We start from the raw sequence: 24,441 nt of genomic DNA on the forward strand, positions 1-24,441 counted from the left end.
TCCCCTGCCACACCCACAGAACCGGTAGTAAAAATAATTTGAATCCCACCACTGCTACCTAGATCCTGCGCATGTGCAGATGAGGCTTTGCTTGCCTGCCACTTGCATGGCTGGTTCCTAATAGGCCAAAGACCCGGTACCAGTCTGCAGCCTGGAGGTTGGGGACCTCTCACTTGTGGTCCACTCTTGCAATCTCTTCCTCTTCAAATCTTTGTTCTGGAGGGGAGGGGAACTCAAGCAATTTCTGTAAGTAATCTCCCCTTTGTTTCGCCCTTCCCCATTGCCAACACAATTCTGTTGCTCTTGACGCAGTAGAAGAGCAAACAGCTTACTCTCTTGAAATCTCTTCCTCTCCAATCTCTCTGCTGTGTGCTCGGGGTTATTAGAATATAGGGTACACAACGTAGCTGTGGAATCCCATCCTTATCAGGCCGATACAATGGGAATCAAAGTGGGCGAGAGGAACTCCAATTTGGTGGCAACCTCCGCTCCTGACTTGGTTGCCCCAGCGTAGACCTGGTGGTTGGCTTATTGGACACCAAGTGTTGCTGCTGAATGCCAGCCACGCCTGCCCACCCCACAAAAAAATCTCAGAATGTGCATTTGGCAGCAGCAACGATCAAATTCTTTAGCCTCGAACGACGGAATGAATCAGTTACCCTTCAACATTTAAAGATAAAAGTGGTTTTGCAGAAAGTACAAAGAGACTTAAACCTTTAACAGCTGAAGTAGAAAATTTTATTTGGAGACTTGTACCTATCTCCTGCAGAGAATACCATATCACCACACCTGGGGGGACCATGGCAAATTCCTCCTATGCTAGAAGGTGCATTCAACCCCACCTACTAATTCCACAATTCTTCAGCTATGCAAAGAACAGACACGTTCACAACATTTTACCTTCCCAACACCAAGAAAGCACACAAGGACCGTTCCCTCCCTCCCCCCATCTGTGCTTCATCCCCCTTCCCCCCAATACTGGCAACCAGAGTTTGTTTGTGGGAAAGGATGACAAGACGGCACCAAACGGTCAGCAGCAGGTAAGGTTTTGCTCCAAAGAAAACGGACCAAGAAGCATGCAGGAGTTCAGGCTATGAAAGCACCGTGCATCTCCAGCGACATCCCAACATCAAACCGCTGCAGTAAAGCATCCCAGGAGCCGGTCTTCCTTCCTTCTGGACTGAAGAAACACCCTTGGGACTCAGGTGGTGGCAGTTCCAACTGACGACATAAACACTTTTGCCATTTGTGCAGAGATGCATGTGCAAGGAAGGGACTGTGGACAAACATGGAACTTAGTGGGCAGCTGCAGAGACCGAAGGATCTCTTCTGGTAATCTGCCATCTCCTGTGTGCCATTATAGCACGCAGCTCACACAGCTTTCCGGTGATATTCTGGAGGTGCCACCTCATAGTCGCTTGCACTGAACAGTGCTGAAGAATTCTTGGCCAAATACCTGCAAAGGAAGGAAAAGCTCAGTGTGACTCTAACTCTGACACCAGAGAGGCCTTGGAGACCTGGGCAACTCTACTCAGCATTTCACCGTGCACTCAGCTCGTACCTGGGTCACCACTGTACCCACATCACCATCCCTCCTCCTCCTCCTGCTTTTGAAGAACTGGGACCAAGGGCAACATCCTGCTAAGGGTCTTTCTGGAGCAGGGAGAATGGGGCGGGGAGTAGGACCTCACGCAGACCCCTTCAAGCCCTCCAACACGATGCTGCTGCAGTTGCAACATGCAATTTTCCACAAGAGAACTCAAAGGTGGAGCTGAGGGTGGAGGAGGGTATGGAAAAGAGAAATGGAAACAATCCAGCTCCTACTTCTTTTTCCACCTAAATATGTGTTCGAAGGAAGACACACAATCTTTTTTCTGGCAATGCCATTTGTAGTTCTACAGCTAATCTGGGGAATGCACTGAAACTTCAAAGAAAGCTGCTTCCTTGCCCGCCCAACCTAGCCTGCTTCCACATCAGACTTGCTTGGACAGGTGCCAAATGCTTATTGCCCTCCAAAAAACAGGGATCATGACAATGCCAGGATAAGGAGTCAGCAGATGAGACAGCCCAGCTTGCTTTCCTACAGGTCTGTCATGGAAATGCCTATAAGCAGCCATTTCCTGTAGGCACCTTTGCTACAGCGGCCTGACTCTCCTGTCTCTTGAAGACAAAGCTTATGAAGTTATGTCTAAAGGACAAGGGGCCTGCCCCTTCTTTTGCTCTCCAGGGGAACAGCACCAGAGACTTAGGTGACCAGAGAAGGGCAAACCTCACTCCCCTTGTAAAGAGGGGCAGAAGACAAGCCTGTCAGCCTGACATCTGGGCTACAGCATCACCCAGTCAGTCTAGGAACATTTCAGGGGAAGCCCTTCTTCAGCCAGCTGGGAAAACCACAGCCGGGCGCATGGGGGGGGAGGGCATGCCAGGCAGAGCTTCAGGGGAAAAGGACCCGGTGCAGCCCCCCAGATCAAGAGGTGCCCTCGGTCCTCTCCCACAGCAAGAACTGGTGCCCTGGCTGTTGGGGAACTAAAAAAAGAGTGATCTGGTGTTGAGGAGTGGCAAGGCACATGTCTTGATGGACCTCCTATAGAATATAAACATTTTTCAATCCACTTATTCCTGTGCATTCCGATTTCTGTTTGAAATATCCTGAAAATTGGGTCCAGTTTATGTATTCACCTACATTCAAAGCGAAACTTAACATCTGAAACCACTTTGGAAAGGTACCAGGCACAAATGACCACCTCCTCAAGCACCTGTTTGAACCTCAACCATTACCACATTCATGGTTGACATAGTTCTTGAGAATACTATTATTCTACTGCTAGATAAAATCAATGTGTACCTTCATTAGGTCTGCACTTTATGACTCAGTTCCAGTTTTGATGGATTGATAAAATATGTTTCAGGGAACAGGATATTCAAGTTGGAACTTAAGCCAGTAGGTAAAAATGGCTTCACTGAATCATTAAGCAATTATCATTTTGTATCTGAAATATATGTTTAGTTTTTATTTGTACAAATATATATATATTGATATTAACTATTTTGGAGTTCTTTTCCAATGTATTTTTTTAAATAATTACCTTAAACATCATTAAAGTATGTAAGATCTCTTAACATCAGCTGTTAAGATCTAAAGAGATCTTCACAGATAGCTATTTACATCTTTAAATTCTATCCTTTGGGCCCAAAGTTAATATTCTTAAAATTAACACATTTCCATGACTTGGATAATGTCTTAAATTGATTTTATAAAAGAGGCAGCCAGATATTTGAACGTTTGTTACTCAGGGCATCTGAGCTTTCACTATATCTTACTTACTGAACAGGCCAGGCGAGGGTTGCTCCAGTTTTCTCTGGGATTTAATGATCCTGCGCTTAGGCAGGAAAGCCTAAATGCTTAGGTATAAACGGGTGGTACCCGACTCAACAGCAGGGATTATGAGAGGGATCCTGAGGTCCTAGTGTATCACTACATAAGTATGAGCCAACAGCATGCTGTAGCTGCCAAAAAGCCAACCGTCCTAGCCCTGTCATCAACACAGAAATCGCATCAAGGTCACGATAAGGGATACTGCTGCTCTCTATACAGCAGTGGTCCCCAACCTTTTTTGTACCAGGGACCAGTTTCAAGCACAAACACTTTTTCAAGGACCGGGGGAGGGGGGAGAGAAAGAATCCGAGTTTGGTGGTTTGCTTGCAGACGTTTCATTACCTGACTAGGTAACATCTGATGTTGTTACCTAGTCGGGTAATATAACGTCTTCCAGCAAACCACCAAGTTCAGGGAGCGCCTCGGCCCTGCCTCCCTCAGCCCCATCCCTCAGGTGTCTCCCTCCCTCCCTCAGGTGTCTGCCTCCCTCCCTCAGGTGTCTGCCTCGTTCCTCTCTGTCGCTCTCTCGCTGCTCCACCAGCCCAGGAAGAAACTGCTTCAAAGAAGCCGGGGGGTGGTGGCTTTTCCTGTCGCCGCAGCTCCTCCGAAGCGCCCGTTTACCCCCACCCCGCCCGCCCGCCCGCGGTTCAACCCAGTGCTCCGTTCTGCCTGCCTGCCTGCCTTCGTTTCGGAGCAGCTTCGGCTGATAAAAAGAGGCGAATAGTTATTATTCTCAGCCGAAGCTGCTCCCAACCAACCAGACAGGCAGGCAGGCAGAACGGAGCACTGAATTGAAGCGCGCGCGGGCGGGCGGGGTGGGGGTAAACGGGCGCTTCGGAGGAGCTGCGGCGACAGGAAAAGCCACCCCCCCCCGGCTTCTTTGAAGCAGTTTCTTCCTGGGCTGGTGGAGGAGCGAGAGAGCGACTGAGAGAGGAACGAGGCGGGAGGAAACCGAAGCCGCTGAGCATACAGGCTTCGGTTGCTTCCTCCCTCCCCTTCTTTCATTTGTGTCCTTGATCCCCGATCCCAGCAGCATTCACCGAAGGTGAAGAAAGCCGCCATTTTGTTTTATTTTTTTTTCTTTGCGGCCCAGTACAGAGTGCTCCACGGACCGGGACCGGTCAGCGGCTTGGTGGTTGAGGACCCCTGCTATACAGAACTTGGATACTGTGGGCAGTTTTCATCACTACAATACAAAAAGGATGTGGAGACCCTAGAAAGAGTGCAGAGAAGAGCCAAAAAGATAACAATGTGACCAGAGTCAAGGGTGGCAAACAAACCAATAATATTAATAGTAATATTATTAATAAAATTTAATAGTAATAAAGCAACCCGTACCAACCATCAGCGCCAGTCAATATTTGTGATACATTTTTAAATATTCAGTTGAGTTTCATGTTTAATGAATAAGAGATTGTGATGATGATGATAATGATACAAGCTAGAACAGATGAAAGAAAAGAAGCAGAAGAGCAAGAAGTCCAAAGAATACTTAATGAAAAAATACCATTTAGAAACAAGGAAGATCAAGGAAGCACAGGAAATAATAAAGCAGGAAATAACAGCAATAGCCAAGAAGATTAGCAGATTAGCTTGAATTGCACATTACAGGCAGAACCTCCAATTTCAATCCAATCAGAAACATTTCTATCAATCCATATCTGGCAAAACCTAAAAGATCCAGCAAAAGGGGCAACTACAGGCTAATTACCTACTTACCAACAACTTTCAAATTGTTAACTGGTAGCTGATGCAGCCCAACAGTATTTACTTGAAAACAATTTCTTTCCACCTGAGCAGAAAGGAAACCGCCTCAATAGCAGAGGAACTCCTGATTGACAAAATGATTTTGGAAAACTGCAAGAGAAGGAAGACCAACCTGAATGTAGCATGGATTGACCACAAAAAGGCATTTGACTCTCTGCCACATGACCGTGCCTAGAAATAACAGGAGTCAGTAGAAACATCAGAAGCTTTGTGCAAAGATCGATGGCACAATGGAAGACACAGTTGCAGGTCAATGATGAAAGACTGGGAGAAGTTAATATCAAGAGGGGAATATTTCAATATTATTCACCCCTACTATTTGTCATTGCACTGTTTCCTCTGTCAACAATACTGAATAAGATATTGCAATGGAGTTTGGATTGGACAAATGTGCCAAACTCACTATCAAACAAGGAAAAATAGTGAAAAGTGAAGGGATCAGGATGCCCCACGAAAATAACATTAAGAATCTGGATGATGAAGGGAGTTTCCGGTTTGTCGGCTTCGCATGAGCGGTAGGGATTCGCGAAGCTGCGCGATCCCTGCCGCTAGCCGTTTTGGGGCTCCGACCCGGACGGGTGCGGAGCAAGGCTGCCCTGCAGGGTAGCTGAAGGTAAGGGGATCCGGAGGAAGGGTTTGGGGTGTTGCAGACCCCTCCCTGGCCGGCAGAACCCCTTCTACCAGGACGGTGCAGCGGCGGTCCGCAATGGCCGCCACAAAGAAGTTGACAGCCGGGCAAGTATGCGCAGGAGGAAGAAGAGAAAGTTATTGAAAGTGAAAGTTCTTCTTGGTCGACCCAGGGCTTTGAGATTTATCTAATTTAATTCCTGGAAAAGATGGTTTTTTGATGTTTTCCACAAAAAAAAAAAAAAGCGGCTATTTTGAGGTGCTGAAAGGAAAGTTTACTCTCCCTCCCGACGAATTAAGCCGGAAGGGAGAGGATAAAGAAAATATATAAATTTGGATCTTGTTGGAGGAGATGCCTTGAAGACTTGAGGACAGAAATATAATCTTAATAAGGCTTTAAAATATAGATTTGGACTCTTTTTTTTATTTGTTTGATACCACCCCTGGAAGAGGAAGGGGGAATTTTGGCTTGCTGGGAGTTATTGAGGATTGTGGATTTTGGGATTGTTTTGCCTTTCTCTCGGAATATTTGGTTGGTGTAAGAAGAAAGAGGAATAAAGAAAAGAAAAGATTTATTTATAATGGCTTTCCTTTTTGAAGACCTGAGGGATGAATATGAGCAAACAAAAGCAGCCTGCAAAGATGGCATGGAAAAAGCTTTTCTATTTCTAGAAATGGCGCTGGTCAATTACCAACAGACAATGGAACAGATGGAAACGGAAGAAGAACAACAAGGAAGAGACGAAGACGCCATCTTCATTGAATCCCAAAACTTATCTAAGGAAGAAGGAAGGAAGAGAGCAAGGAAAATGAAGGACTTAAGATCTAAAAAAACATTTGAGAAAGAGAAAAATATGATGCAAAGTAAATATAATGATAACAAACAAGAGAAAAAGGGAACGCTACAGAGAAGGGATCCCAGCAAGGCAGAGGTTAGAAGAAGAAGGGGGGGTAGGAAGATTTGGTGGGGGAAGAAAGAAAGGGGAAAGGCGGAGAAAAGCCTCAAAGCTTTAAAATTGGATGGGAGAAGAGGGATTTTTTTTAGAGACAAAGGATGAAATATAAATTTCTGTAAGAAAGATTCTGCTAAGGTACAGAAGATGGTATTGTAACACTTATATTTGAAATAGTAAATTAGAATGGTTTAAGATTTAATAAGAAATTAAAATGTTGAAGTTTTTAATAATGATTGATTTTTAAAATGTAATAAAATATCGAAGGAAAGGAGGATACAATGTATTTAAACATTTTTTGGTGGATAGAATGTACCAAGCAGAACCAAATTGGGTATTTGTTATGTTGAATGTTAATTTTACTAACTTAGGGGGAGGATAGAAAGGCATCATACTCTGATTAGTGATTTCAGGAGAAATTCTTTTTATTATAAGAAGAGATAGAGGGACAATGAATGGGCAAAAGATACAAATTTAATGATTTAATTAAGATGGATTAAATAAGATAGAATTGTGAAGAGTGATAAGCGCTATTATTTTAGCCCATGCAAAGAGAGGTAACTGGGGCCAAGGTACTTTACTAAAAGATTTTTTTATGTTTGTTTGTGTTTGTTTGTGTTTTATGAGAATACTGGGGAAATTATTGTAGAAAGACAGGGAAAGATTTAATATGTAATGATTTGTTTGTTGTTGAAACTTTTAATAAAACTTGTTTAAAAAAAAAAAAAAAAAAGAATCTGGATGAAGATAATTACTACAAATACCTGGTTATCCTTCAGGCTGACAACCCCAAGCACACTGAAGTCAAGAAAAAGGTTACAGGTGAATACATCAAGAGAGTGAAGAAGATCTTAAAGTCCAAACTCAATGGGGGAAATACCATAAAGGCAACACCTGGACAATTCCGTCATTAGATACACAGCAGGAGTAGTGGATTAGATTGAAGCAGAACTAAAAGCTCAGAAAAATAATGACAACGAATCATGCTCTTCATCCTTGCAGCAACATTGATAGACTCAACTAAGTGGGCATGGAATGTTGTACGTACATCAGATGGTTGAAGAAAGATTGATATTCTTTGGAAGAATATCAGAGGGACAATGAAGAAGACGTTAGCATGCCAGGAAGGCTTATTGACTACTGGAGAGACCAAACTTGCCTACAAGAAAGACTAAATGAAGAACAGAATGGAGGCATGGGAAGACAAAGCACCACATAACCAACACATTGAAACAAATAGCTGGGAAAGCTGATAAGAAGAAGACCTGGCAATGGCTAAGAGTAGAAAAATTAAAGAGACCAAGGAACTAATTCTGGCTGCGCAAGACCAAGCCTTAAGAACAAACGCATACAAAGCCAGAATTGAAAAAAAAAAACCAGCAACAGATAGTAAGTGCCACCTATGCAAAGAAGCTGAAGAAACAGTGGAGATCGCACAGACTGACTACAAGCAGCGGCATGACAAATTGGCAACAATGGTGCATTGGAAGATCTGCAAGAAATATGTGCCTGCAAACAAGAACTGGTGGTACCATAAAATACAAAAGATCATAGAAAATGAAGAAGTTAAATTGCTCTGGGACTTTAAAATTCAGTCAGGCACCTAACATAACAGTTGTCGATAAGAAAGACAAAAAAAGTCTGGATCGTGGATTTGGCAGTGCCTGGAGACAACAGAAAGAAAGAACTGAAAAACCTACAAATGTGGCAAAGGCAAGCAAGGGTAGTACTACTAATAATAAATAATAAAAATAATTAAATTAAATTAAATAAAAAAAGTAATTAAAAAAAATAAAGTACTACTAATCATAGGCGCCTTGGGTGCAATCCCAAAAGAACAAGCGCCATCATCAGCATTGACAAATTTGCTATCAGTCAATTGCAGAAGGCGGCTTCCTTTCTGCGACGACATCTGCAACACCATCCAACATCCATGTTTGCCTTTCCCGGGTCCCTGGTAAGGACTCAATAGGTAGACAAAAATGCCAAACCCAGACTGAACGATGATCGATAATAATAGTTTATAAACATGGCTCTAGAGGAGCCCCCAGTAAAACACTATCTTGACGCGATTGTGAGAATAATTGAGCAGGGGAAGAGTTTGCTTCCCAGAGTTGTGGGTGCTCCATCGCTGGAGGTATTCAAGGAAAGCCATCTGTCTGGGATACAATATGATCTCCTGCTTCTGAGTTGGACTAGAAGACCTCCAAGGTCCCTTCCAACTTTATGATTATGATTCTCCAGCTGTACAAGAAAACTGCAGGCAATTGCCAAGAATGAACCCTGACTGGAAGGCACAGAAAAAAAATCACCCTGGCATACCCAGGTCACATCACCCTTCAAAGCACTGATTTGATGCGACAAGTGAGCTAGGGACCAAGGGAACCCTGGGGTGGACCCCCGGTCTCCTCTCACTAGAAAAGAGCGACCACTGAAGAGGTTTTCTAAATTAATGGCCACGTCTCACAGGGCAGACCATCCAGTACCAGCACAGGCCGAGAGGCAGGACAGTCCTAACATCACATGCTGGTGTGCTAGCTGGATCTTGGTGATGTCTTTGCAAACTGTGAGTACCAACATACTTCACTCTTGGGAGGTTAAAGGTAATCTTTATACGTACTTTAGGAAGTCGTGCAAATAGTTCAACAGCAAGGCCAAGCTCTTCTCATCAAGAGGTGTGTAAGCAAGCATTGCTCCAATCCTGACTGTTTCAAACACAAATTAAAAGAAAAAGAAGCATCAAGGAAAACAGGTTTACAGGGTTCTTGGCAGCAACCATTCATACCCTAAGACAGGGATCCCCAACCTTTTCGACGCCGCGGCCTGGTTCCGACATCAGCTGGGCGCCGCGGCCCGGTACCGGCGTCAACTGGGCGCCGCCATCTTTTTATGACGAAAAGGCGCTCCGGTGGCGTCACGAGCGCTGTTTCGTCATAAAAGATGCGGCGCTCAGCGCTCTGGTGAGCTTTTGGGTAGAAATGGCTTTCTACCCGGAAAAGCTCATCGAAGCGCTGGCGCCGCCATCATTTTATGACGAAACAGCGCTTCCGGTGAGCTTTCTACCCGGAAAAGCTCACCAGAAGCGCTTTTTACCAAAAAAGATGGCGGCGCCCAGCAACCAGCGGCCCGGTAAGGCTTGTTCCGCGGCCCGGTACCGGTCCGCGGACCGGCGGTTGGGGACCCCTGCCCTAAGACATTCATACCCTGAACTTGAGTTGAGGGAGTTCAGTACCTGCAAGTGTGACTGTGGGGAGAGGGGTTGATGCCCTGCTTTGTCTAACAGGCAGAGGTTCAGCTAAGGGGGACAGGGATGCTGTGTGAGAGATCAGCCAACCCCCAACCACTTCCTTCTTTCTCCTGCCTCCAACTTCCTATCAACTGTCGGCTGGATTGAAGCTGCCTAGAGATGAGATGAGGATTCTTTCTTCTTTGAGTGCTAAAAAAAAGGAGTTCTTAGCATCCCAGTCATGCAAACTATCTGCACCATGCCCATGGCACTACCTTGGCCAACTCCCTACGCTATCAATCTTCTCCCCATCTATTTTCTGGCAGTAAGAAAAATACGGAAGCAATTAGGGGAAAGCAGCGGGAGACTTCCTTTGCCGGAAGCCCTCTTTGGTTTTCCATCTAGAAGAAACCTGGATCAGGAAACGGCCCTTCTCGGGATGATCTGATACTCCCAATTTGGCTACCACAGGCCTTCAGTTGGCCTTGCAGAGGGACCCTTTCAACAGGGACAGCTTTGAAGGAGGCTTAAAAGTCCTGCAAATAGGGGGGAGAGGTACGTAAGCTCTTGACAGAGGCAGGTGTGAAAAAAGGCACTGGCCAGAGCAGATTTCTCCATAAAGAACTTTCCCTTTATGCTCTTGGGCATGATGTGTGTTCCATACCGAACAAACGGAGGAGGTGCGGTGCTCCATAGACTTGGGACATGGGTGCATCTGGATGATCCGCCAAGATTTCTGCATATTGTGGCCGCTCAAACTTATACAACAGTTGGGTCCCCAGCATAACGTTGAAGTATTCTTTGATGCCTGCCACAACTTCATTCACAGCATATTCTCTGATGCACAACCAGAACAACAAAAAGGTGTGGTAAGAGACCGTGGCAAAGAGACAGCATTCCTAAGCCCCAACAGATGTGCCCAAAGGACAGGCTCAGGGACTGGTGGGCAGGGGTGGCACTATTATTGCAAGCCATACTAGGCCAATGCCAAGACCGGCATCCTGTTGTAAGGATGTTGGAAACAGGGCTGGATAGGATGGCATTTGCTTTTCTTGAGGAGGGGGAGCTTCAGGCGCATGTAGGGAGGGGGTATCTGGGCCAGAGGTGCTGGGGAGAGCTGAAAAGGATGGGTCACCCAAGAGACAGGAGCTCCGTTCCTCAGTGTCCTCAATCTCACTGCAGTTAAGCATTACAGCTGGCAAGCAGCAAAACTTCCAAAAGCATTTGCCCTTGGAAGAGAGAGAGAGAGAGAGAGAGAGAGATCCAAGGGAAGTTCAAGGGCCAAACTGGTCCCAGGGAAGTCTTCCATTCAGCAGCCTGCCCTAACCTAGCTGGATTCCCCACGAAGGAAGAGCCTTGGATCTGCCAGAAGTGACCACTCTTGCTATGAACAGACCCCAGAGAACAAGCTGGCCCTCAGAGTCAGCAGTTCACGAGACCGATGACCCCAGCTGCCACTGCTGCTCTGCCTTTAGCAGGGAGGAGACTGACAAGGGTTGGAAGGTGGCTTGCAGGGTAGCAAAACACCCTGTCCGTATCTAATCTAGGCTGGTTCCAAAAGGTTGGCGGAGGTGTGCCTTTAAACGGCCTCCTCCTATTGTTGCTTCCCCAAAGCAAGAGAGCTTCTCCCCAGCCAGCCTCCTTTCCAAGAGCTGGGCCAGGAGGACATGGGCTTGTGGTCAGCAGGTGACTGCCCTGCCCTTCCTGACCACCCAGCTACTCAGGCTCTGCTCCTCACTTGTTGTCTGTGTTTCCTCGGGACTTCTTGTAGTTCGCATAGTCCTCTAGAATGGAGTCAACATTCTTCTTGGCCGGAAGGTAGAAGAGCTGAGAAAAAAGCCAGAGACCATCAGAGGCTGACAAAAAGTGCCCATCCATCAGCCCAGAAGACTGACCATCTTGCCTGCCTTTGCAATCAGGGATTGCAAGGCATTTAAAGCACGAATGCCCCTCACCAGGCCGAAACCCAGCGAGGGAGCTAGCTAATTAAAGGCACAAGTTCAAACTCACCTGCTTTTGGCGTGTAATCAAATCCCAGTCATCTACAAGCCACGGTTTCAGCTCTTCTGGTATTTTTACCTTGACTTCGACTCTGTTCATAAACGTTTCTTCCTGAAGAAACAGAAATGCAAGCTTTACATTCTGGGACACTAAATTTGAGTTGGGCACAACTCTGCGTACAAACATCTCATGCATCCAGATCATGGTTGTCCTAAAGGTGCTTCTGTTTTAAAGGCTTTCCTGATTTTTCTTTAAGATGTTTTTCTTCCCCTACAAGAAGCTGCTTCTTCTTAGTTAGAACTGAAGAAGCTTCTTGGATGAGTAGTGAAATGTCTCAAACAAAAATCAGACAGTCTAGTTGCCTCTAACATAAAAGCACCTTTGGGACTCAGTGTACGAACAAACCTTCCAAAATTAAGCAACTGAACAGGAAGGGACAAGTACTGCCTTGGACCCGAAAGGGTGGCCAAGGGGTTGAGGCACAGGTTTTCCACATGAAGGCCTTTTACAGAAATACAAGAAGTGTTTCTGCTAATATGCAAACAAACCCACCAGGGGACCTCTACTGAGAACCCACCAGCAAAAGCAAGCAACAGAATAAAGAATCAAGCTACGCATTTCTTAGAGTTCCCCCAAGAGGCGATCAGAGGGTTCAACAATTTGCCATACGTCTTTCCTGACACTTAGTTTGGAGCACCACGGCTGAAAGAAGAAAAGGTCAAAGCACTCAGTAAGGGGAGCCTGGGTGACACCCGAAACCTCCTCCTGGGCTCCCAAAACAGAAGCAAGTCCCAGCGAAGACAGCAACCTGCCAGAGAGCCACGTGCAGCTGGGGCTGGCTGCCTCCGGGGAAAACCGCCCATGGGCAAATACCTACACTTTCCACCGTAGGATCTACTCGAGCTCTTTTCTTCCTGGGAGGCTGAGGGTTTTCACTGGAGCCGCTTCCCTCGCCAAGTCCTGGAGCTAATCATAAAAGCAGAAAGATTAAGGTGGTTTTTAAAGCTAAGCATTTTCCAAAATTACGCTCCCTATATGCTGTTTAGAGCAGAGACAAATGTCTCCAGTGTAGAAGAGCTTTCCATGATGCAACGTTTTTAAACAATTACCAACAAAATCTCCGTACAAAACAGGGGTTTTTGCTCCAGTATTCAGGATTCTCAAAAGTGTTTTTAAATGATGCAACGTCTGAGTCAACTGAAACTGGAAACCTTTTGATCCAAACCATATCAGGCAATGCTCTCACCTTTCTCTTACATATATGAAACAATGCCTCTGCCATGTTATGATCAAACAGAATGCCTATAGATTCAAACTTTAACAGAAGATGTATTTACAGTTGATCTGTTCATGAGTTAATCTGAACTAAGATTTGAGGGATATCAACATTTTTAACCTGCTATATCTTTTCCTCATCTCCAGATACGCTGGGTGAAAACTATCACTTCCAGGCATCACTGCTACCAGCTGAAGATGAACAGGTACAGGTAGTCCTTGCCCTACAGCCATTAGGTCAGCAAGTGTTCCGATTATGACACTGCTAAACAAATGGTGCTACAACTGGTCCTTGGAATTCTCATGGCTACAGGATCCCGATCTGGATTCTTGGCAACCTGTTTGCATTTACAACTCGATGCAAAGCATCCTGTGATCATCATTTTCAAACTTCCCTGCTGGCTTCCCCAGAAGTCAATGGGGAAGCCAGCAAAGAAGGGCACAAAATCACTGGGGTAAGTCTCCCTGCTCGCATACCCTCCCCCAGTCCCTCTATGTTCACAGGCATTCCCGTTCACCCTCCCAGGCATCCCCCTCTCCTGCAGCCCAACCCATTCTCCCCAACCCATAGGGCACTCCTCATGACCTGCCCTGCCCTGCCCTTCTCACATCCACCTTCCCCAATCCTTTCTTACATCCCTGCATACCATGCCTCTTGAGCGCGCACACATGCACACACAATTCTGTCCCCCACCTGTGTCTGGTTTGCCAGTTGCACAGGGGCAGATAGGACAGCGCTCCAGAGGGTTAAGGTCATTGCCCAGAAGATCATTGATTGCCCTCTCCCCTCTTTGGAAGAGCTTTAGAGCTCCCGCTGCCTTAAGAAAGTTCAGAACATCCTCCAAGATCCATCTGATCCTGGGCACCCTTTTTTTGAACTATTACCATCTGGCAGACGGTCCAGGATAATAGTAAAAACAAGGACAAATAGGCTGAAAAACAGCTTCTATCCCAGGGCAGAAGCTCTTTTGAATTCTATTGTCTAGTGCAATATGAATGCAATATCAGGGGTTTTCAATTCAATGTATAGAATGTGAAGGATATGTGTGTATTTTCATAGTCATAATGTACACGGAAGATGGTATTTAATTTAATTTTGTTGTATGAGGTGCAATCACAATAAACTAAACTCAGAGTAGCCACTTGCCTTGTCTACAGGCGTGGCACTCACAATTTCTGGCTGTCTTCCCCATTGCCTTTGGTTGTAGGTAGCCAGCAGGAAGTTACTGCATCTAACAACTACAGGACTCTGTTATTCAGTGGTCTTGCTTTACAGCCACATCACTTAGCAATGGAAATTCTGGTTCCATCGTAAGTTAAGGACTAGCTGTACTGCTAGAAAGCCTAACACAGAAATGCAAAAAGCGCACCCTAGGAGACCCCTCCCACTATTCTGTGACCTCAGAGGGACCCTTCCACCAAGTGAGGGGTGTGTGTGTCTGCGCGCTGAGGAGCTTGAACAGCAAATGGAATGACTTAAATCTGAAAACAGCCGACTGGCTTTGCAGATTTACCCTGAGAGCCAGTGTGGAGTTAAAAATAAAGTGTTGAACTAGGAGAGGCAAGGCCTCAATTCCACCCTGAACCACAGGTGTACAGCAGGTGACATTAACCTACATACATACATACATACATACATACACATATACACATACACACACACACACACACATATGCCACCTTGAGCTTCTGTAGAAGAGACAGGGTATTAATCTAATAAATTAATATTCCCTCTGTAGCAAACATGTGATGTCTTTGTACGAAGTTTAATTTAAGAATCATTTTGATAGGCAAGTTACTTCAACATGTTTCAAATCTCTCCTCTGGGATTCAGTGGTTTCCTGGTGAAGCTGATCTATCAGGGCAACCTGGTCTACCCAAATATGGGACCAAGCATTTTGCTTCCACTTCTCCTCTGGCTGACTAAAATATTCAAGAGCCTTATAAACGTAAAATAATTCTTACTTTTCTGTTTGTTCTTTTTGGTCTTCCTGCCAAAGAGAAAAAGAGACCTGTTATTGCATGTAACAAAGCAGTTCCACTGACTTTACTTCCTTTTTCTTATTTCCCCACCACTCAATCAGAATCAGTTAGTTTAACTCTTAACAGTTCTAACTAAGAATTAGTTGAAGTGCAACTTTCCAAAGCCCATATTTTAAAGGGATACATTTTGCACAACTAATGTTTGAAGATGAATTCTTATAGAAAAAATAGAAAATTTAACCAACTAAAGAGCCTACAAAGATAGTTCATTTTCCTCGTTTGTCAGGCCTTCACCTGCAGTCGTAGAATCAAAGCAAATATTACTAGCGACTTCACTACTCTGTGGCAGCAGTTTTCATTCTATTCCAGCCTACTTGTTTTCACCATTTAATCAAAGTTTTGAATCATATACCACCAAACACTTAAGGATGCTAAATTATTATTCTGCATAGCAATAGCTGAAATAGTTGACTATGCCGGCTGATGGAATAGCTTGCTGCTTTTCCTAAGTTCATCAACATTCTATACCCGCAGCCCAAGTTGGACTTTGCTTGAACTTCCACTCAGCTTGGGGTTGTTACTCCATCATGTAGAGCAGGGGTGTCAAACTCATGTCGTCATGTTGTCGTCACCTAGTGTATTGTGACCTTTCCCCCCCTTCGCTGAACAGGGTGTGGGCATGGCCAGCATGTGACGCCTCCGGCCCACATGCTGCGAGATTGACAGCCCTGATGTAGAGCAACATCTGCATATTGTTCCAAATTCGCAGATCTAGAATTGAAATTTATCAGTTAAAAGGGGACGATCCACTGATTTACCTAAGGGGGGAAAATATTCACGAAGAACACTTTTGAGTCATTATAAAGTCTGGATTCCAATAGTGTCTGCTCTGCTCTGCTGAGTAAAATTCAAGGAATATGCAAGCAGTCCTCCACTTATGACCAAACTGAGCCCCAAATTTCCATTGCTAAACAAGACTGATAAGTGAATTTTGCCCCATTTTACCACCTTTCTTGCCACAGTTGTTAACCGAATCTAGCACCTCCATCGAGTTTGCCAGAAAGTTGCAAAAGTGGTCACATGACCTTGGACACGGCAACTGTCATAAAATATATGCCGGTTGCCAAGGGTCCAAATTCTGACCGTGCAACCACGGGGACGCTGCAATAGTAATAAGTGAGAGAATGGTCACAAGTCTTTTTTTTCAGTGCCATTATGACTTTGAATGGTCAGTAAACGAATGATGGTTAAGTCAAGGACCACCTGCATGCCATTACTTTTAAGAAGTTGATCATATAGCAGAGAAAAATTTAACTAAATTGCACAGAAAATTTAAAGAAGCAGGATTTCAGGAGGCAGATCCTTGGGTGACATTCCATCCTTAACTCACCGTGTTGATATTGGAGGGGTTTCCAAACTGCAAACCGTGTGCGCTCCGTCACGCCTGAAGAATCTAGGCACAATGGGAATTTGGTTAAGAAGAGAGCATCAGAGCCCTCAGTTCTGCTTGAAAAAATGGTGCCAGAGTTAACAAGACAGCAAGCCTGCAGATGAATATTGCCAGTCCCAAAAAAGTTTAGCGTTATTTTGTTAAGGCAAGTGACTCTCTGTATTGTGCTTTTTCCATCTAAAGTTCCCGAGGGGAACTTCCCGAGGGGAACTTCAAGCTGGTAACACCGGTGTGTTGTGACAGACGAATGCCAACCTGTCTTAAATCTAAGATTTACAAGACAACCATCCGCCCTGTTGCACTGTATGGCCCTGAATGCTGGGCAGCAACAACAGGGCCTGAAAGCTCTCTCTGTGCCACGGAAATGCAAAGGCTCCGTTGGATATCGGGCATCTCCCTTCTTGACCACATCACAAATGACACCATTCAACAACATTTTGGTGTGGCACTAATTATAGAGAAGATGAGAGGAGGCCAGTTCCACTGGTATGGACATGTCCCGAGAGCAGCATCTCCCACCAAGACAGCCCACCAACTAGAAGTCAATGGCTGGTGACCTCATGGGCGTCCAAAATAGAGATGGCAAGAGACTATCAACAAAGATATGCAAGCCGTGGGCCTGAGCCCTGGAGACGCAGCTGACAGTGCAAAATGGCTCTCAATGATCCGAAAAGCAGACCCTGCACCTGCAGGAATATGTTAGGAAGAACTTCAAGCTTATAAAAGCTAAGATTTTTTCCATGGGTCAGTTCAGGAACTGCTGCTGCTGCTAAGGTCTCCAACAGACAAACAGTTCCCTTTGAAATTGGTACCGGAACTGTAATTGCCACTGGTGCTTACCTAAACAGGGTTCTACACAGAGAAAAGATCCACCCTCAAGAAACCGTGCAGCATTCTAGAAAGGCCAATAGGGAATTTTGCTCATGACATTTTACTTCTTGAAAACCAGCTGAAGTCACCCAAAATTCAATGTTCTGAAAGGAAATATCCAGAGGATAGCTCCATCCAAATGAGACCCATTTAGTATGCCCAGTTGGAAACGGACCCAGGATTCATGTCTTGGGAATTGTCCTCAGCTAATCTCAAGATGAAAGATTTCCAAAGTGACCCACACTTAATGTGAGGAAAATTCCACCAAGAGCTAAATTCTTTAAACCGCCCAAACGTTAAAAGTTGTTGGGCTCCAAGCCCCAAATGATGGCAGGTTGCTGCTCAATGCAACATGTATATGGCTTATCATGGGAGAATAAAACTCTTCCACATAAAATCTACCCATTTACTCGGAGTTCCATAGATCTAAACGAAACTATACCAGGAAAGAGGCTTGGAAGGGGTCCCTTTATGTTCACTTAAGAACCATTTAAAGAGCAAAGAGACAAGAGCTGCATTTTCTAATGCAATATTCCACAACACGCAGGGAGCCATTTCAGGATGTGGATATATGACTATGATCTCCTAGATGAAAGAGTACAAAGGGGGGAAAAAAGAGACTCTCTTACACTTCAACATTTTTCTGCTGGAATCCAGACGTTTTCTTGCCTGGGGTAGCCCCTCTCATCTTCCCTTCTGCATACTGTTCCCTTTCAAAGGAAAGACACTTTCATCAGACACACAGGAAATGTGCAAATAGGAAAAGGGCTGCAGCCCCTTCCCAAGAAGCTTCTTGGCTTCTCCTGCTGCCATTTTGAGAGGAATCTGCACTTGTCTGAATCACCACGTGGCCCCCTTATCCCAAGAACAAGGCAGGAAGGCTACCCAAGCTACCATGTGCACAATCACAAAGTCATTGGCTTTCAGCTTAAATGAAATAAATTCGGTTAAAATGACTACTCTCAAAAATATAAGACTCTTAACTCTCTTTTACCTAAAACCAGGATAGGGATTATAGGCTTGATAAACCTTGGGAAAGCACTCCAAGGATTTAAGCTCCCTCCCAATCTAATCTCCCCCAGAGTATTTACTTATAGGTCAAAGTAAGCTTTGCACATCAGCCAAGGGGCTGCCTGCAAAGAAGGCAGCAGCGGGCGGGGGGGGGGGCACCAAGCAACCCGTCACTTCGAAACAAGATGGATGGCAAATAAATTTAATAAATAAAAAATAATCCCTCCAGACTAGATGAACTAGAAGTGGGATGTAGAGTATCAGAATCCTAGGGGGGCCACATGCCAGAACCTACTGGACTATGACATGATCAAAACGATAGCAACTGCAAAGCAAAATATATCGATCTCTTCCAGAAAGAGAAGTATATTTAACAGAAACTAAAGGTATTTATCTCCCTGAACTAAAAAGTAAGGCATACCTACTAACCCTATTGGAAAATTCTTCTTGGTTACTACCAGGCCATTTTTTAAAACTTTTGTTTCTTGCTGTGTGCTCACATCATCCCCAAAAGTAAAACAAAATCAAGGCATAACAGTTCAAAAAGGATTACCGATGTTTTTTCTTTCCCAGGATGTCAAAGAATAACATATTCAACAATATGAGAAAGAGGACAAAGGAAACGACAAGCAGTTAGCAGGGAACTCTGAAGCCTGGACCATTGTCTTCCAGAACGAGGCAAAAGCCAAACAACAGGCGGGGGTGGGGGGTGGTGGAAATAGAGGCATTCTGGGTTCCCAAAATTGTTAGAACCGGCTGGCCTTTTTGCTTCTCCTCTGTCAAGGAAAGGAGGCAGCAGTGCCCCTTGGTTCCTCTGGGGCAAGGCAAAGCTCCCCAAGGACAACCCAATTTGGCTGTCAAGGTGGTGCATTCTGGGCAGCTCACCTCCTTAAAAACATCTGTTATTTTGTTAGCATCTAATAAATCGCCATAAACTTAAAAAGCTGAGAAACTAGTGGCATTGGTAGCAAAAATGTGAGGCAGTGTTTTTGTTGGGATTCCTTGGAAATTCACTGCTAGGGTTCTGTAGAAAAAGGATTAAAAATAAAGAATATAAAGTACAGAACTGCTGAAGCTTAAATGCTTTTAAATGTTAAAATGTTTTAAAAGCCTCAATCCATACATCACAGATCATCATCAGAGTTGGAAGGGACCTTGGAGGCCTTCTAGTCCAACCCCCTACTCAAGCAGGAGACCCTATACCATTTCAGACAGGTGACTGTCCAATCTCTTCTTAAAAGCCTCCAGTGATGAGGCACCCACAACTTTTGAAGGCAACTTCTGTTCCACTGCTTAGTTGTTCTGTCTGGAAATGTCTTTAGTTCTAGGTTGCCTCTCTCCTTGATTAGCTTCCACCCATTGTTTCCTGTCTTGCCTTCAAGTGCTTTGGAAAATAGGTTGAGCCCCTCTTCTTTGTGGCGTTCCCTCAACTATTGGAACACTACTATCATGTTACCCCTAGTCCTTTTCATTAAACTAGACATATCCAGTTACCGCAAACGTTCCTCAAACGTTTTACCCTCCAGCCCCCAATCATCTTCGTTTCTCTTTTTTGCACTCTTTCCAGAATCTCAAAATCTTTATATTGTGGTGACCAAAACTGGATCTAGTATTCCAAGTGTGGTCTTACCAAAGTCTGATAAAGCAGTACTAACATGTCACGTGATCTCAATTCTGTCCCTGTTAATGCACCCTAGGATTGCATTGGCATTTTTGGTGGCTGCAGCACACTGCTGGCTCACATTTAAGTCGTCCGCTAGTACTCTAAGATCTCTCACAGAGTCATTGCTATTGAGCCAAGTTTCACCTAATCTATACCTGTACATTTGGTTTTTCTTGCCTAAATGTAAAAGATTGCTTTTCTCTACACTGAGTTTCATTTTGTTAGTTAGGGCCCAGTGTTCAAGGCTGTCCAGTTCCATCTGGATCTTGACCCTACCTTCTGGGCTATTGCCAATTCTCGCCAGCTTCATGTCTTTCTATTCCATCATCTATTCTAAATCATTTAAAGATATTAGAGTACTGTGCCTAAAACAGAACGCTGGAGTACTCCACTGCCTTACGTCCCTCCATGTAGATGTAGTACCATTAAGGGCTACACACTTTATGCAGTTTGTCAGCCAATTATAAATCCATCTGGCAGCAAATGACTTACTGAAATCCAATATACTATGTTCCACTGGTCCACTAATTTGGTCACTTTGTCAAAGAGCAAAATAAGTTGTTTGGCATGAACTGTTTTTGACAAACACATATTGTTTTCATATTGATGTTCACAGATCTGTTGGTTGATTGTTTTCCAGGATCTTCCCAGATATCGATGTCAGGCTGATTGGTCTGTAGTTTCCTGGATGTGTTTTTTCTCCCCAACTCTCAGATTGATCCTGCATGCTTTAACAAGCACCTAAAAATATGCACACTTGCTGCCACTCAAATGCTGATGCATGAACACTCCAAATGGCAAATAATTCTGTCAATTATGTTAGTAATCACAAATCTCCATAAGTGAACTGAAACTCCTTTTGTCGTGTGTTAAGCTCAGGTGCCTATTACCTGTCAGCAAAATTTACTGGATGCACCGACATGGTTCGATTAGATAATACTTACTGATTGGCTTTTTGAAGTTCTTTCTGCTTCTGCAGATTGGTGTCGACGTATTTGAGGACTCTGCTTTCTGGAACCCATTCATCCCAGCTGAAAGAAAACGGGACAGCTTTTGGACCCCTAACCAGGAGGCTGTACCAAAGGGGCCCCACTGTTATTTCTGGCCACCCAAATGGGGCTAAGGATACAGTGGCTAGAATAATCCTAACCTTAAATCAGAACCAAATTATAGGTAATCCTCAACTTACCATCATTAGTTTAGTGACTGTTCAAAGTTACAATAGGACTGAAAAAAAATGACTTACAATCTGTCCTCACGCTTATGACTACTGCAGCAACCCCATGGCCATATGATCAAAATTCAGCCACTTGGCTACCAGTGCACGTTCATAACAGTTGCAACAAGCAAAGACCACTGAGGAAGCCAGATTCGCTTAATGACTGTGATTTACTTAACAGCTGCAGTGACTAGCTTAGCAATTATGGCAAAAAAAGAGATTAAAATCATGGGTGGCACTTTTAACAGAAACCTTTCTTAGCAATGGAAATTGATCTCACTTGTGGATGGAAGTTGAGGATTCCCTGTAACCCAGGGCTCTCCAACTTTGGCTGCTTTAAGCCTGGCGGACTTCAACTCCCAGAATTCCCCAGCCAGCAAAACTATACAAGCTATACAAGCAAAGCTGGCTGGGGAATTCTGGGAGTTGAAGTCCGCCAGGCTTAAAGCGGCCAAAGTTGGAGGCCCCTGCAGTGTAACCCATTTTTCAGGTATGTCCGGTACAATCGGGGTGACTCCACGCCCTGTTTTTCATGGGAGAGTGAAGCTGGGCAACATTTTGGATTAGACAAACTATCCTTAGATTAGAAACAGCAGACTAGACTCCTGGGATGGTTCCCTGCCCCGCATTTCTGGAGCCGGGAATGCGAACAGCCCGGGCAGAGGAAGAGCAATGAAAAGGGCGCAGAACGGCAACCAACTGGGGGGCGCCGTCCAAGACCTCAAGGGGCTGCAAGGGGGGCGAAGGCTCCGGCGTCGGGCCGGGCGGCTCCAGGGGATGGAGGCAGCCGGCAGGCGGTGCCCCGGGGTGGGGGCTTTCCCGGGCCGAGGGGAGCCTGGGCCTCCCAGGGGCCGGAGAGCCGCCGGGGCGATTCCCCTGCGGCAGCCCGGGAGACCCTCCTCCTCCTCCTCCCGCGGGGCTGAAGGCGGGGGGGTCGGGGGCGCGCGGGGGGACTCACTTCTTGTTCCAGCCGCTGTAGTGGATGAAGTACTTCACCTGCTTGTCCTTGATGGCCACCTTCACGCACTGGGGGAGGAGAGGCGTTAGGGGGGCGCGCGAGGCGGGGCTCGGCTCCGGGGAGGCCCGCGGCCTTGTTCCGCGCCCGGCCGAGCCGGCAGCCCGGGGCTCCCCGGCGGCCTCCCATCGGGGTGGGCGCGAAGGGCCGCCACGTACCTTGGCTTCGTACAGGAGAGGCCCGTGGAAGCACAGCACCCGCTCACCTGCGCGGAAACGGGCGTTAGTGGCGGGCCGGGCCGGGAGCCGCGGAGGGAGGGAGGGTGGCCCGCCCGGCCCCCCCCGCCCGCGGCCCAGGGGAAAGCCCGCCCCCGCCAGGCCGCGCCGCCTCTCACCCTCTTGGAATTTAGGCTTCGGGTCTTGCTTGGGCGCCATTTAGGAGCGACTCGGCCTCCCCCTCCCGTCGCCGCCGCCGCCGCATTATGGCAAGAGGGGAAGCGGTGCGCCTGCGCAAGGAGCCCCGCCCACGGCCCCGGGGCATGCCGGGAGCGGTAGTCCGCCGGAGGGGGCCGGTCGAAACGCCCCGCGGGGACCTCGCGGCTTGTCCCGGGGAGCCTGGGCGAGATGCGGGCTGCGACGTCACCCGGGCCGCGCGTCCGAGCCCTGCTCCCCGCCCGCTGCAGGCTCTGCCCTGGGTGCCTTAGGGAGAACGCGGCCCTCCCTGGCCGGCTTCCGCTCGGGCGCGCTTCCGGTGTGGTTGGGTGGGGCCCAGGGTACAAAACTGCCCCCCTCCCCCGGCAAGGAAGCCCCCCCCCCCGCGCCATCCGGGTCTCCGGCCTCCGCGCCTCGACGGGCGGCCGGGCGAGCTGAGGGAGGCTTCCCTTTCTCCTGTGGGGCGGAAGCGCTGGGCGAGCCTGGGACGGCCGTGACTGAACATGGTCCGGCTCCGGGGAGGAGCGCCGGAAAGGGCCCCCGAGCCGCTTCTGACCGCCGGGAGAAGGGCGTACGACAGAGGGGTCCTTCTTAGCCCCGCCTGACTCGGACGCCCCAAGAGTTTCCCTCCGGGGCAGAAGCACACAGGCCACCTAACGCGGCGGCCCTGCGGGCTCCTGCTGCTGCCTGCCGGCTGCCTGCAATTTGGCGAGGCTCCGGGTTAACTCAGCCTCCCGTCCTGCCGAGGTGGGTCAAATGAGGACCCCGATGGTTGGGGGCGAGAGGCTGGCTCTGTAAACCGCTTAGAGGGGGCTGGCAAAGCTCTGTGAAGCGGGATAGAAGGCAAAGGGCTAGAGGGACAACTCACCAGATACCCTCGTGAATCCTGCCTTACAAACAACCAAGTGATCAATCCTAGGATGCTGATAGGAGAAGGTAGTAGAAAAGATGAGGAGGGAAATAGCAATAGAGGCCTACTACGGGGATAAGTATCCTTAGGCATAACAGGGCTGAGCGATGGCATGAGTGAGAAAACTCTTTGTGTCCAGTTGTTTTGGCCTTCGATGCCAAAGTCCTCTATGGAAAGAGGAAGATACGATTACGTATTACTATATGATTACTATAAGGGGAAAAAAGTGGACGGTAATGTCTGTGTGCCTTATAGAGTGAATACAGGCCTGTTTGTGGCATCCCAAACCCTCCGTGGGTCCCATTGTGGGCCTGCAGTGTGCTTCTGGACCCTGGAAAGGGCAAAAACGAGACACACGGAGGCAAAAGCCTATTTTTTTTCTTGTTTTCCTCCTCAAAATCTAGGTGCGTCTTATCGTCCGGCGTGTCATTGACTGAAAAATACAGTAGCTGTGTTAGGGTTTGAGGATTAACCCCTAGCAGAGTATTGCAGCAGTAGTCAAGCCAGGCAGCCAAAGAAGAGCGGAAGGGCCCCAGAGTATACACACACTGAACACAAACACTGTTTGTAGTTTAAATAGTTTTTAATCCAGTTAGAGTTTAAGCATTGTCATTCAGTCCATTAAGTCATTCACAGTATTTCCATCCAGTAAGACTCACTAGTATAGTCCAAGTTAAGAGTCCTTGCAATATCTTTATCAGCCGATAAAGATATCTTCTCTCCT

The 24,441-nt window shown here is 46.5% G+C and overlaps 1 protein-coding gene across 2 annotated transcripts; it reads right to left on the bottom strand.

Annotated features, from left to right (window-relative positions):
- Positions 1–715: 715 nt before the first annotated feature.
- Positions 716–22,862, bottom strand: MORF4L1 (mortality factor 4 like 1). Of its 2 annotated transcripts, XM_026684678.2 has the most exons (13): positions 22,771–22,862; positions 22,595–22,641; positions 22,380–22,447; positions 21,147–21,233; positions 18,158–18,238; positions 16,599–16,661; positions 15,191–15,216; positions 12,828–12,916; positions 11,960–12,061; positions 11,688–11,776; positions 10,614–10,786; positions 9,344–9,428; positions 716–1,456 (listed from the first exon to the last, which is right to left on the bottom strand). In XM_026684678.2, the coding sequence occupies exons 1-13, from the start codon at positions 22,808–22,810 to the stop codon at positions 1,372–1,374; spliced, it is 1,035 nt and encodes a 344-aa protein (XP_026540463.1). In that variant the 5' UTR covers positions 22,811–22,862; the 3' UTR covers positions 716–1,371. The 2 variants fall into 2 exon arrangements, with proteins under 2 accessions (XP_026540463.1, XP_087829147.1); XM_087973021.1 differs by lacking the exon at positions 18,158–18,238.
- Between the last annotated feature and the right edge of the window lie 1,579 nt (positions 22,863–24,441).

Source organism: Notechis scutatus, chromosome 11, assembly GCF_049901735.1.
Source record: "Notechis scutatus isolate UNSWTSFEM ecotype Mainland chromosome 11, rNotScu1.2, whole genome shotgun sequence".
Taxonomy (NCBI): domain Eukaryota; kingdom Metazoa; phylum Chordata; class Lepidosauria; order Squamata; family Elapidae; genus Notechis; species Notechis scutatus.

Bases quoted from the DNA above. Each gene is read 5' to 3' on its own strand.
- MORF4L1 (XM_026684678.2), bottom strand. From the start codon at position 22,810: ATGGCGCCCAAGCAAGACCCGAAGCCTAAATTCCAAGAGG. The intron at 18,239-21,146 runs GTAAGTATTATC...TTCCTTTGAAAG, and splicing joins GAACTTCAAAAAGCCAATCA to GGAACAGTATGCAGAAGGGA. The intron at 1,457-9,343 runs GTACGTATAAAG...CTTCCTTTGCAG, and splicing joins TATTTGCACGACTTCCTAAA to GTATTTGGCCAAGAATTCTT.